This window comes from Poecilia latipinna, unplaced genomic scaffold, assembly GCF_001443285.1.
Source record: "Poecilia latipinna isolate Pla-1442-1.1 unplaced genomic scaffold, P_latipinna-1.0 Scaffold1473, whole genome shotgun sequence".
NCBI lineage: Eukaryota > Metazoa > Chordata > Actinopteri > Cyprinodontiformes > Poeciliidae > Poecilia > Poecilia latipinna.
The window spans coordinates 82804-97083 of NW_015114089.1; the positions used below are offsets into that span (position 1 = coordinate 82804).

The window sequence follows — 14280 nt, forward strand, 5'->3', positions numbered from 1 at the left end:
TTATAAAGTGTGTGGACTCGTTGACACTAATTAGCACATTAAGACAGGCTGTTTGCCATGAACTTCCAACCACCCTGTTTTCACAGATGTAACCCCACAACCAAAAATAATACCTTTATAGCAAATTTATGGCTGAGGTAAAGCGGATGTTTTTCATTCCTGATGAAATCTGAAGAAAAGAAATAATTCACTCAGTGCCTGGAAGACTAAATCCAGGGCAAAGCGTTTTAATAATATCTGGTTTGGAAAAGGTTTTAGAAATGGGCTGTTTGGAGTCTTAAAACAGGAAAAACAGACTTGTTTGTGCTTCATGTAGGCTACAGATGTTGGTTCGTAACATTTTTTGAACAATGTAACCAAATTTAGCTGCCCACTGTTGCCACATACTTGCTCTGTTGAAAGATTTCTGCAAGGTACTAGATACAATCCACTGGGCTTCCTGAATTAAATCACACTTTATCATTTGGCATTAAAGAAACAACTGGTTTCCATTATACTGTGCATTATTACAATTTCTGTATAAAAATAATATCCATTGTAAATATCTGTTGAGGGTAAGTATGTGATTGGCTAGGATTATAAAAGAAAAACCCTTTAATCCTAATTAAGTTTATGTTGCAAACAGTCAGATTTTTATTGGGTCTAGCAAGGGTTTAGATTAAACCTTTGGGAATGCACGGATCCCTTCTGACTGCCAGATGAAGTGCCACATTGCCAAAAGTTCAGAAAACGTGACTCAGGGCACAAAATTAGGGCCTGCAAATTGGAACAAGTCAGCTAACAGGCAGGTCATGGTTGAGGAAATTGAAGGATGGACCGATGTGAATCATGAAAGGAGCAGGAATCCTTGGGAAAATGATGATGAAGCAGTGGAAAATGAAAGGGACAAGGTTAAAAATGTCAGGTTTGGTCACATGTCACCAGGAGAAGCTTTGAATACCACACACTTCCACACAGTCACAGGAATGAGCTGTCAAAGCCCAGCTCTGCCTCCAGATATAGTAGCTCCATTCATCAGCAGCAGCTCAGAGAATACGAAGGAGAGGAGGGCTGTGTTGTTATGTTTAGTCAGACTGAGACAGGCTGCCCTTTGAGGAGCCTTCTGCTTTGAAATGAGGCTGAGGAACATCCATGTCAAGCAAATATTGCCCTCTGAATTTCTCCTCTTTAGAACAAAACCCGGCTTTCACAGCTCTCTGGTTCCGCTGCTCTCTGGATAATGGTTGTAACTTGTCCATCCCTCCTCTTTTCCTTCTTTCTCCCAGAGAAGAATGAATAAACATGTGAGATTCTGACCACTTTTTTCTCTATAAAGGGCTTTCACTGCCTGGGTGGGGCGCTATCATAATTTACACCCACATCTGCTGCTGCGCCACAATGAGCTCACACAACACGTGAGCTTTTGTCCAGGATCAAAAACGCTCTTACAGGTAGCAGGAAGGTTTAAATACCTTAAATACTCCTTTATTCCTTCCCTTCTATAAGGAGCCTTTAAGCTGAAAAACGCAGCCAGCCTGACTCGGAGGCACACAGAGGCACATTCACTCATGAAGCATACATTTCCACACCCTGAGCTGCGAGAAAACATCCATAGCTTACATATGCACAAACAGAACTGTACAAAGCACACATAGACCTGCAGACACTATAAGCTTTCAGTCCCAAACCCCTGCCACTGAGGTGCTCCGCAGCATAGCAAGCTATTCATAAAAAGTAAAAATGTCTCAGGCTTCTGCCTCCAAAATACACATGGGAGACCAGAAGGGCCAATCTGGTGATCTCTGACTGAAAACCCGGCCAAAGAAAGCAGGTTTAAAAAAAACTGTCCAAGCTACAGCATCTGATTCTCCAAACTACCTGAACAATAAGAAAACCTATTTAACCACTGAATCGGAGCTTTCAAAGAATAGCAAGAGATGAGAACAAACCCGACTTTGATGTTTAGAAATCTACTTTTTGTATAAAATAGATTCAGCCAAATGATCATTTTAATCCATGTCTTGGATTAAAATGAGCACTTAGAGTTGCTCATTTTAGACTCAGGTGAATAAATGGGTTCTCTGTCTAAAAAAGAACCCAAAGACGACTAGCGGTGCATCAGGGAACTGCTCTGCATACAGATCATTCCAGGGCCAACTAATCTGTAATCTATGGGAGAGAAGAGACAGGAGGGGATCTGAAATCTGCACAAAAATTAGCACACAATGTAAAATCCTAAACTGGAAACTTCTAATGGATCCAGCTAGTTTGTATAAAAAATACATAGTTTCGATACTGATCAGATATTTACTGATAAACCATCTGAGCATGTAGGAATGAAATCCCTCCTCCTTAAACAACCACAGGCCGTAATGGACGGACTGGTGAACAGGCTGAACTGGCAACATCCAACCAACTAGGCAGGGTCCAGTTGGCAGCTTCCATGATGCAGAATCAACATATTTACTTGCATTACAAAAATAATGTAAGAACATGAAGTTCAGGAAGCAAACATCTAAAGAGGCAATAAAAACAGATGTTAGCACTATTCTTCCCGAAGCTCCTTTCTGGAAGACGTGCAACAGTGTAAATTTCTGCATGTAAAAAAATAATGCTTTCAGATAATCATGTAACGCCATGAGAAGCTAAAATAGTAAAATAAATCCAGATAAAAAAGTTCAAAATATTTAAAAATCTTGCTTGGGAGACATTTGAGCAAAGTGTCTGCAGGATTCAGTGGGACAACACCTGCAGGCTGCAGACTCTCTGAGTGAGAAACCATGTCAGGAATAATTAAACAGTTTTATTAACATGTATGAATTTTATATTATCTGATTTTCAATCAAATATTCCAGGTAATAGTCATTTCCTAAACTTTATTAATAATCTTTACTTGTATAATAACTGTTCAACGACTTAAAGCTGGCATCTTTGGTATAAAAAGCTTTGCAGATTAATCAGAAAACAGCATTTATATTTCTTGTTTTTTTTCAATATTTTAAATTTCACATAAAATTTATCCTGAAAACTGACTAATTTTACGAGATTCGTTCATAAAACTATTAAATTTAACAAATAAACGAGAGTTTGGTCCAATCATGAGCTCAGGAACAGAGCAGGAATCTCCCTGGGAGGATTTGGGAATTTGACCTGTTGGTGCACAAAGCATAAACTTCACGACTTAAACCTGTCGGACTCTGCGCAACAAATACCAAAGAGGTTTACATGTTTGGACACTGTGGGGCCCACCGTAACGGGGTATTGTTTACCACATTCTTTAGGGGGTCCGCAGAGCAGCATGTCAGGTGCGCCGATAATGGATGAAGCGGGTTTTCATTACGCAGTTAATCCAGTGAGATATGACAAGAATGAAGTTTAGGGATTAAAATGTAGATATGTGTGACTGAGGAGTGTGCTCGGGTTTTGATAAAAAGCGCAACATACAGCACCAAGAATATTAAGAGTCTCTGTCTTACCTGCCCGAGCCACGGTGGTCTGGCACAGGATGAGCGCCACAGTCACCAAGGCGAAGGACGGGAAGCCGATGCGCCACGGTCTCCGCTTCTTCCGGAAGGGACAGTCTCGAATATCCATAGCGTTGCGGAGGTTTGGCGGCCTGACTGAGATGGAAGTGCAGGATAAGGTGGATGTTATCCTGTCACAGAAAGCCAGCCGTGGAGCGGAGAACCGACTGAACCTTCCGTGAGGCAGCAGACAAAAAGGCACGCCTCTGGAGAGACGTCTTCACCTTTCTCCTGGAGACGTTCCTGGATGAGATACCAATGTTTAAGTTGATGCATAAAAAAAAAAACCTAAACACAGAACGGGGTTTGGGGTTAATAAATATAATTGTAACGTTTAACCCCTTGGTGCTAAAACCCCATTGAGTCAGATTGGGTACGAGTACCCAAAGTGGAGAGTAGAAGAGAGAGACCTGGAATCACTCTCTCTCTCCCCTTTCTCTCTCTGTCTCTCTCCCCTTCTTTACTTCCTCACAAGAAGAGTGAAAGTGTGTGTATGTGTGTGTGTGCAAATGGAATGGGAGAGAGAGAATGGTACAGAGGCAGAGGAAGGTGAGAGAGGGCGTGCGTAATTGCGCGCAGGGCGCATGTAGATATAAAAGAGTATCACTGAGACGTACAAATATTCATCTGACAAGCACAATTATGCTGCATATCTTATGCGGTTTCGGAGGTTGATGAGTTACCGCTGACAGTGAAAGAACTTAATGTTTTCGTCTGTGATTCTGCTAAAAATCACAATTTACCGAAAAAGTGTTGTGAAGTTTATTTTAATTCTCTCTACCTTCGTTTATTCCCAGCTAAAACCAACAAGGTAAGCTGCAGCTGCCAGCTGGAGCGACACGAGGAGCAGATTTGACTGAGTGTTGAGCCAACCAATCAGAAGTCTGTCCGCACAATTAACCACGCCCCTTTCATCACATCAACGAGACGTCTGCTGTAACTGTAATAAAATAACAGCTCAGGTTCAGGGATGTAAAAATGAGGAGAATGCTTAAAAATCATAGCCACAGTCTTGTCTTGATATTTTATAGATTTTTATAAATTAATTTTATGACATAAACAACGATGTTATCTTGGTGAAATGGTTTATTTAGATTTTAATAAAAATGTTTATGGTAACAGAGGACATTTCATTGACTGAGGATTTATATATAATTCTGGGTTACCTTTCTTTTTTCCACCTCAAATATTGTATTTAAGTTTTATTTTAAGTTGTTTTTTAATGTTCTTTTGTTATTATTATTATTATTATTATTATTATTATAAGACCATTTAAACAAATGCGTAATAATAATACAAACAATAGTAATTATTAGTAGTAAAAGGACTTACTTACTTAGAGTGCTTTAGGAAAATTAATCTAAAGTTTTTGCACTGGATCTGATGAGCTCTCATGTCGACAATATTCCCTCTGGTCTCTGTGTGCAGAACGTCTATTACATGGAAATAAATTGAAAGATAAATGAGCAGAAATAACAAGCTGTCAAGTAACTGATTGTTATAAGAATCAGACTATTGCGATGTAAACTTCAATCTAAAGACGCATTCCTTTAAAAGTGGATTTCAAATCCATACCTGCTGTAAACACTTTAAAGAACCATGTATGTTCAAAGTCCCAGTATGTGCCCTGATGTCTGGCTTTTAAACGGCTCTGCCTCCACAAAGCCCATGGTTAGTCACTTTCTTTGACTGCAGACTTCACATCCAGAAAGCCGTAATTAACCATAATTATGCCTTGATGCTCTATACCACTCACTCCTTCTCACCACCTTCTCATTTCTTTCCCCATTTGTGTTTTATTTTCTGAGGGGTGTGTTTGCAATCTGTGGTACTTTCCAAGATAACTCCCTGACTATAATTCAGTCTGGGGGCTTAGCAACAATAGAAAAACTGTAAAGACCAAAACAGAAAAAGTATAACTGGACTTTACAGTGGGAGAGTAAGAATGGCATGTAAACAAAATCAGAAAATCTTCTCTGCAGAAGCATTATTCTGGTGACATTATAATATAAAACAAGATGATAAGAAACCTAAATTAGTGTTGCTTTGTTTTTATGAGGGCAGGGCAGCTGAACTCATGATTCTTGGATTTGTAGAAAGTGTTTGATGTCGTTTGTTAAATATTTGGTCATAGATCACTGCATTTAATGATTCTGGTTCTGCTGCAGATCTCTTCCTGTTAACAGGGAGTTTTCATCATCCGGTGCCTCCTCCTTGCACAAAATGCAGACCTGAAATAAATAGAAAGAAATAGTAGAAAATTTGTCACAATTTTGCAATTTTTAGATGTTGGTGCGCCAAACTGGCTTGAATTTGAGCAAATAAACAGAAATGTGGACTAAGCTAAAGTTCTCAGAGGTTATTTCTGCTGTTATCCAAATATTTGTGGACTTAAACAACAAAAATATGTGCAAATAAAAATTACATACTCAAAAGCGCCTGTTAGCATTGTTCTAGAGGTAAGAGTTATTTTTCTTTCACAAACAGGGAATCTTTATTCAGATGCTATTTTCTACTTAACAGTATTTACATGAAATCAGAAGAGGTAGAGTCTCTCCCCCTCCATGTGTCAGCTTTATTTTTTTGGTTTTCTGGACACACTGGACTGAGTGTTTCGTTTTGAGGACAGCCTGTTTGGTTCTAGCCTCAATTTGCTCTGAAAGAAGACACCACAGGCTGCAAAAGGAGACACCCCAGGGGACATCTGCGGTTTATGTTTGTTCTGGATTTCGCATGTTAAGCGTGTGTGTGCAGTTTCTGGCAGTAAATTCACCATCAAAGCTGTATTTTAGTTTAGCTGTAGTTTAACCGAGAACATGCAGAAACCTTGTTTATTGACCAGGAAGTCAAGAATCAACGACTAGTGGAGATTTTAAATTCCTCTCTGCTTTTCAGACAGTAAATAAATGCACCATTGATTGAAGTGATATCACTAAAAATATCATATTTGATTAAATTGTGCTGCTGATTGAGTAGGAATACTTTGGGGGGAAACAGAAAGCAAAATGTGGCAGTTAATAAAGATTTCTTCTGATTTTATTCTTCCAGTAAATTTCTTACTCCGACAAACTATGTTAGAAGGAAATTTACCATTAGCCAAGTGCATGTGGTGCCATATTCCAACTTGTATATTGTTGCTTTACTTATCTTAATGGTAGAAAGTCTTAGATCTGGCTCTAAAAATCAAGGAACACACAATTTTCTGTGATGTCAGTTCACAAAAGCTGTAATTTCAAGAACCTTTACAAGGCAAACTGGTCCGGGTCATCTCCAGTAACTCAAAAAAATCCAGTTAATTCCAGTGTAATCCAGTCAAATCACAGACTTGGGTATAAAAGTAGTGAATAATGAACGTCATCGTCTATAAAATCACACGGCTACTGGCAAATGTTGCCGACAGGTTGTTGCTTCAGACTCTGGCTGGTAATAAAACATCTTTTGATTGGTCTTTTTATAAGATTATTTGATGAATTCATTTACATCAATTTAATATTTCAGTATTAGAGTTTTATTGCTGTCACAGTCAGCAGAATAAAAACAATTAGACTTAAAAGCTTTGTCAGTTCGGATTCAGTCTATTTCCTCCAACATGTCCCCACCATTAGCCATATCCTGCACAAAGCAGGATGCCATTCGCAATAGTAGAGCGTCTGCATAAAACTGCTGGGCACCTATCATAAACTCCAGAAAACGAGGAAAACACGTTTATCTCCACTGGCATGACTTCATCTGAAAACAGTGTAGCATATTTAAAAACCTGGAGCTGTTTGGTTTCAAAATACAGGTGCTCTCATTTGTTAAATCTGCCCCAAAATCTGGGATGCAGATTCAGGCCTCAGCTGTAAAATTAAGTTTCAATGTCAGCTGGGTGCAAATTAATAAAACCTTTTAATTAGTCAGGATGATATTTAAAGGCTTGGAGAACCCAGAGACCACAGTTTCCTTGAAGAAAACCTGCACCAGACGAAGCCTCCCATTAAAATGAATTCTCACAGTCATCCAGACCGACCCGATGCATCACACACTGTAATATCAAAGGGTGATTAGTGTGCAGCTGGCAGAGCGCCCTGGTGGGGCAACATCTGGGTCACTGGGAGCAGGAAACTCCTCAAGGATGGACGAGAGCGAGAGGAGAGTGTCTGCAGAGAGATGGCATCAGCTCGGCGAGATGGACCCAGCAAGTGCTTGTGGGCAGCTCTCTCTCTGTGTGCTATTTCCAAAAGAAGAACCTTATAATTACAATAAAGCAACCATATTATACAGCTGACTTCCTTGAAAAGTCTGTATTTTACAGGGCAGGGCCACAAACGCACACACACCCTGCTAGCCACAACACACTGAAATAGATCAGAGTCGGGGCTCGCCTGGGAGGAAACGGAGCGAAAAGGGAGTGGACTGATACAGTCGGTGCAGACAGAGAGGCCAAAGAGCGTGCATGTCCCCGTGTGATGAATACACACAGCGCTCGGAGTGGGAAAGATGCAGAAGGTGTGCTGAGGGGGATAAAAACGGGAATCTAGGCAGAGAAAGGGTCAGTGATTTTAAAACTGAGCTGCGCACACACCCTGCTAACCACATACCTCGAAATAGACAGGAGGAGGGAGGAAAGGGGGTGACAACTGGCAGAGGGAGATAGGGCAAGTGGGTGTGTTTTTCCTGAGTGGGGTGAGTCTGTCAGCTGCACAAGAAAATGTGTGAGGAAGAAAGAATTGGCTTTATATATATATATGCATGAGGACAACGTATATTTTGTTTAAGTAAACCAGCAGTTTTAATGTTTGACGCCCTGAATGCCATCTGTGTCCCTCACACATCTTTTATTTGATCTCTGGCTTTCTACATAAATGCTGTTCTTTTCCTGGAGTTCAGGCAGCTTCCTTCACCTTAAATATAGCAATAGGTGAACTCCAAGATTCGCTCAATTTACCACAATTACCTAGTTCTAGAAGGTAATTTACCCAGATGGCTTATAATAGTGGCTGGGATAATAAAAGGCAGTTAGAAGGACTTAATGCTGCACAGAGCCAGAGAGGGAACTGTTCCAGCACATACAGCAGGACTGGGTTTCACCTGAAGCATTAGACATAAAAGATGAAAACAAGGAACTGACAGATTCCTCTTTTTTCTTGATGTCAGTTTTGTCAGAGATGTTGGAACCACCCAAATATTTGCATCTGAAGACTCAAATCTCTAAAAAGAAACAAGATGGAGGAGAGATAGGACTCACATGGGGAAACTGCAGCCTGGGAGGGCGGGGGGGACTTACAGCGCTGTGGAAAGGTACAGGCAGGAAAAATCACAGGAATGAATAGAGAGACGGGATGAAGGAGGGGGGCAGGGAGTTGGTGGTGGGGGGCCACGCAGGCATGCAGAGGGTGAGAGGGAATGAATGAGGGCCATTGATGAAGAAGGAGAGCTGGGACTGAAGCAAAGGGCTGACGGGAGCTGGAAGGATGGGGGAGGGGCCAAAAGATCGAGATTCCAGAATAAAACAGAGGTGTGGGGCAGAAGATGGATGGATGGATGGATGGATGGATGGATGGATGGATGGATGGATGGATGGATGGATGGATGGATGATGGATGACCTACTAACTAAAACACAAGGTGGATCCCGTTGACTTGGTGACTCCACAGTATTCCTGAATTCAGCATAAACGTCACATAAAAGGAATAAAAACAGGAGAATCAAAGTGTTTCACCTTTTCTAGAGCATCTCAACTCAACATGTGCACTGCAAAAATCTAACCAAGTATTTCTTTTTAGTCTCTAGTGCAAATATCTTAGTGCACTTGAAATAATATAAAACTAACTTTGAAGTAAATATTAAGTAAGATATAGGAGCTTGATTTAAGTCAATACTTCCTTAATATTGATTTTGAAAAAAAGTTCAGCTGGCAGATTTTTTTCCCACTTATAATAAGATGTTTTTCCCTCAATATAAGTGAAAATATGTTTCATGGTTTGTTTGGCAAGTTAATCATTGGTTATAGTATAAGCTAATTGTTAGTAATTAGGGTTGTGTTGGAGGTGAATAAAAGTTTTACTGATCTGAAAAGAAAATCCAGTGTTAGAAAAGCAGAACATGCTAATGAGACATAATCTTAATTTAATCAGACTAAGATCTTAATCCATGGTGCTACCAAAGTTCAGGACTTGTTCCTTTTTCAAAAGAAACGAAAATGTTGCACAATAAGTTTAGTTTATTTAACAGGGACAATTTGCAAAAAAAACATTAATAAAAGGTTGCTTACATCAGATTTAGCTTAAACTAGTTTTTGTCTGTAGTTCCTGAGCAGGTTAGTCAATAATCCAGTCTAAATTCATACATTCAAAGTCCACATACCCTTCATACAATCATTGTACAAAGTTATATAAAATTATCACCATAAGAACAGGTCTAAAGGGAATTTACTGGAGTTTTAATCTGAACACAAGCGGTGCAGGAATAAAAGTGAGACAGATTTCACTAAACTACAAGCACATCTAATAAACGACTTGACTCAGAATGAGAATCAAGCTTTTTTTTTTAGTGGTTTCCTAATTGTAAGGGATGAAACAGGAGACACACCAAGAATGTGAAGCATCACAAGTATTTGGTTGGTTGAACGATGAAGGAACAAAGGGCAGCGAAGGCCAGCTGTAACCCAGACTCGTTAGCAGACACTGTGGGGTCGAGGTGAAGGTCAGGTGAGTCAGTTTGGTGTTGAAGTGACACATCAGTGAACCTGATGATTACATAGAAACCGTGGAGGAAGCAAAGCAGGGCAGCGAAGTCTGAGACGCCTTCCTGATGCCAGCTGCTGCTCTGAGCTCCAGGCAAACATTCAGCAAATATTTTTACTAGAAAATGTCTAAATAATTACAGATAAATATTAAATATTGGGGAAACAATAAAGAGGTTATGTTATTGTCTACAACTAATCGTCACAAACTTCTGCTGTAAATCAAAATCTATTAAATTTAGTCAAAATTATTCAATAAAATCTGTCATAGTGACATTTGAGCGATGGAAAAAAAATGTAAAAACAGAATCACACATACTGTACCAGTTCTTTTCAGATCTTTGGATATATATTCATATCTGAAAGAAGAGAAAAAACAACAAATTTTAAAGGCAAAACCAACACAAAAATAAACATAAAACACAAAAACTTGGAAATAGGTCTCTGAGATGCTCAGTTTTGTTAATTTCTGGATAAATCTCTGTTTTTTGGGGGAAAAGGATAAAATGAAACTATGAAAAACACCGTTGGGTGGTCGCTGCTTTCACTGACTGTTAATTTACACGTCTGTGAATGCACCACTGATTATGAACCATAACTGGAGCTTTTGAGCAACACACGCGGCCTCTCAGTGTGATAACATCTTTTTTGAGGAGGGTTTGCATATTTCAGAAACACAAGTCGCGTCCTGTACGCATGAAAAAGCATCACTGCAGAGTAAACGAAGGTGACCCACCTGAACGTCCACACCTGGTTCCCACACCTGGAGCATTACAGGAAATCATGACCAGCGGAGACCCAAACTGGTACATCAAAAGTGTTAGATTAGAAATATGCTTGGTTCGCAGCAGAAAAACTGTAAATATGAAAGTGTTGGAAGGTGTTGCAAACATTGTTTGAGCAAAACTGAGATTTATCTTTTTCAGCCTGAGTAACCTAAAGAATCACAACTATATTTCTGCATACAATTTTAATTAAACCTTCCAGGTGGAACCATGTTACCATTTACCAAATGTTGGGGATTAGTAAAGGTGCAGGCATGAAAATGTGCCATGGAATAACTCCTTACATCTATTTAAATAATAAATGATTAAATGTTCTGAATATAATCCTTCGTTAAGCAGTTGAGTCACATCTAGAGATGTGAAGTCTAAAATGGTCAGAAAACATGTCAACTTATTTGTCAGGTTCACTAGAAGAGCGGCTCCAAAGTCACGGAGCCGGCTGACAGAGGGACTCCTGACGAGGGCAAAGGCAGTGAGGAATGCACCGGTGGAGAGGGAGGGAATGTACCACTGGGGTGTTGAGGAAGGGGGCAGGGAGGCAGCAGAGGAAACACAGAGGGGGGAAACAGTAGAGCCTTTTGTGAGACAGGAAGCTGCAGAGAGCAGGTCCTCTGTCTGGGTACAGTAGAGAGGACAGAAATCTGTGAAATTAAGGAAGATGAGACAGAGGGAGGAGAACTACAAGAGCAAACAATGAGAAAGTCAATAATAATATAAGAAAATGATGCACCAATCAATCAACTATGGGTTGAAACCTGCAAATGTCCAATTCCACTTTGCTTTGAGTCAAAACAAAACAGATAAAGATTAGGGAAATAAACATAGATGCATAATTGGGATAATCTAAAAATGTCTTCCTTTTCTGTTGGAGTCAAACTGCAACATATTTTGATCTATAATCAATGTTTGTTATGTCAAATTCTTATATCAAAATTTAACTCATTAAGAAAACCAGAAGTTTGTTTCAGCCTGGAAATGTTTTCTGCATCTTTAGTAGAAAGAGGATCAGAAAACATTAAGGCCCTTCTGACTACACATCTGAATATTTTTCAGAACCTCTGTAGTAATAACTTTGATGTAATATTTCTCTTTATTGCAGCTCTGTAGCATCAGCAGCTCAGCATGGTAGAGAGGCTGGAGAATCCCTGTGAACTCTGGTACCTGGTAGGGGTGAGGTCCATGGTGGTCTGGGGTCAGATTAAGAGAGATTCAGCAATCTTGATGAACAAATATCTCCTCTGTGGGCAAATGTTACCCCAGTTAACCCGTCACCCTACAGGCCTCCTGGGGTTATGGAGGCAACCATGGAGGGCATCTGTTTAGAGGTGGTTCAAGCTTCTCATCTGGATTCCTCCTGCCTGCCTCATTTTGAAGGTTTTCCAAAGAAAGACACATTGGAAAAACACCCAGAAGCAGACCGAGAACCCAATGGTGGGACTTTATGCCCTTCTGGGTTAGGAACGTCTTGGATCACTGAGAATGATGTGGAAAATATCACTGGGAAGTTTTACTATCTGGGTTCTCCTTCTGGATCTGCGACCTCTGGACCTTACAATCACATAATGCATGGTGTTGGTCTAGTTACAGGTTCTAGCCTATTTAAAACTAGAATGAGTAACAAATATGAACCAGAATTAGGACCATGTGTGGAGAAGGACTCAAAACAAGTTAAAGGAAAGAAATACTAGTTTTTAATAATTTCCAAAGGAAAAAAAGGGACACAGAAAAATTATTTGTTCTCAGGCTCTGCAGCCACTTAATGAGGTCAGGGAAAACCAGCAATAAAAACAATCCAACTGTTTAGGTTTTTAGCTATTTCCAGTCTTTCAGACCTTTGAAGTAAAAAGAGCTTTTCATCTCTGCCTTCAGTTCAGTTCATCCGGGCTGCTGCTGCACCAACAAAGCATGCACAAGCCAAGGCGGCATCATTAATACGCGGCATTGCAGAATGCAAATACTACCCTCCCCCTTCCTTTTTTTGTCTTCATCTTTTCATCACCATCTTCCTTTCTAAATTTCCCTCTGTGGAATCCTGGTAAACAGGCAAAAGCTCATTAATGGTCCCAAACACACGACCCAGTTTTTCTCCATTAAGGGGAAGTTAGAAGGCCTGGTGGATAAATGTTAGACTATTTACTCATCTCAGAAAAGGTTTTAACACAAGGTAATTTCAAATGTGACCACAATCACCGAAATAAACAGCATTAATGAATCAAAAAACAACAAAAAAACAACTACCAATATCAATTTACATCATACAAATAAAGAAGCCAAGAATAAGCCTCAGCTTCAGCCTATTCCTGTTTTTGGGAAATCATTTGTTTGTACAATATTGTTTATCGTTTCCCTTTTCTGTAATGTTGTAAATTTATGTGAATAAGTTAAGAGTTATACATCCCTTACTTCATTTTCACATGAGACTCTCCTCAAAGTTCAGGTTCTTCTAAACGCCATTGAGAGGTGCTGAAAATGTCTGAAGCCATCCTTGAGCTGCTCTATTTCAAGAAAGTATTTATTGCAATGCTATTAAGTCTTAAAATGTAAGACTTAATAGCATTAGCAGACATTTTTAACAAGGTTATTTATGGCGTGAGTTGCTTCTGTTTATTAGTAGCTCAACAAGAAGAAAAGAATGAATTCTTCAACTTACCTCAAATTTACTTACCCAGATTCATGCTGGAAAGTTGGTGATGGATGCAAAAGGTTTGGCTTAGGTGCAACTTGGGAGGTGGAGGATCATTGTATGCTTAACGGTGAGTCTACGAGTTTATTTCTGTTCTTCAATGGAAAAAGATCATTAAATGATCATCAAAAAGATCATTGGTGTTTTAAATTTTGTAGTCAATTATCCTGGAAAATAATGGTTCAAATATATCAATAAAGCCCTAATTAGAGCTTCATGCAAATTTATGACTTTAACTATATAATGTAATACTAAAACTCACATTAGAAAGGGTAGACATAGGCAGCTACAAACAAAAACTGACTTTAAAGCATGATTACACTTTTAAATTTTCTACAAAAAATAGTTTGCAGCGTTCTTCGTCTTTTAACATCCTTATAATGACTAAGCACCAATAGCTGCAACCAGAACGGCCTCCCTTCAAATTCAGGCCTTTTTTTGATGCTTTTAAGACTCTCTTTAAGTATCTCAGTCTGTCTGTTTCCTTGATTACAAAGATCATCTGTCCTCAAATGTAAAATTATATTTTGTTGTGCTTCACCCACATTTAGATCTGTCATCTAAGTGTACCTTGGCTCTGATTTA

The 14280-nt window shown here is 39.4% G+C and overlaps 1 protein-coding gene across 8 annotated transcripts in view; it reads right to left on the reverse strand.

Annotated features, from left to right (window-relative positions):
• The window catches only part of col11a2 (collagen, type XI, alpha 2), a 43585-nt gene extending 38310 nt beyond the window's left edge, over positions 1-5275 (reverse strand). For 3 of the 8 annotated variants that reach the window (XM_015057577.1, XM_015057578.1, XM_015057576.1), the window contains exon 1: positions 3456-3958. In XM_015057577.1, the coding sequence (XP_014913063.1) occupies positions 3456-3573 (118 nt within the window). In that variant the 5' untranslated portion in view covers positions 3574-3958. Of the gene's footprint in view, positions 1-3455; positions 3959-5269 lie in introns of those variants that run through there. The other 5 variants (XM_015057580.1, XM_015057579.1, XM_015057583.1 and 2 more) reach the window with 3 other exon arrangements.
• Positions 5276-14280: the final 9005 nt, after the last annotated feature.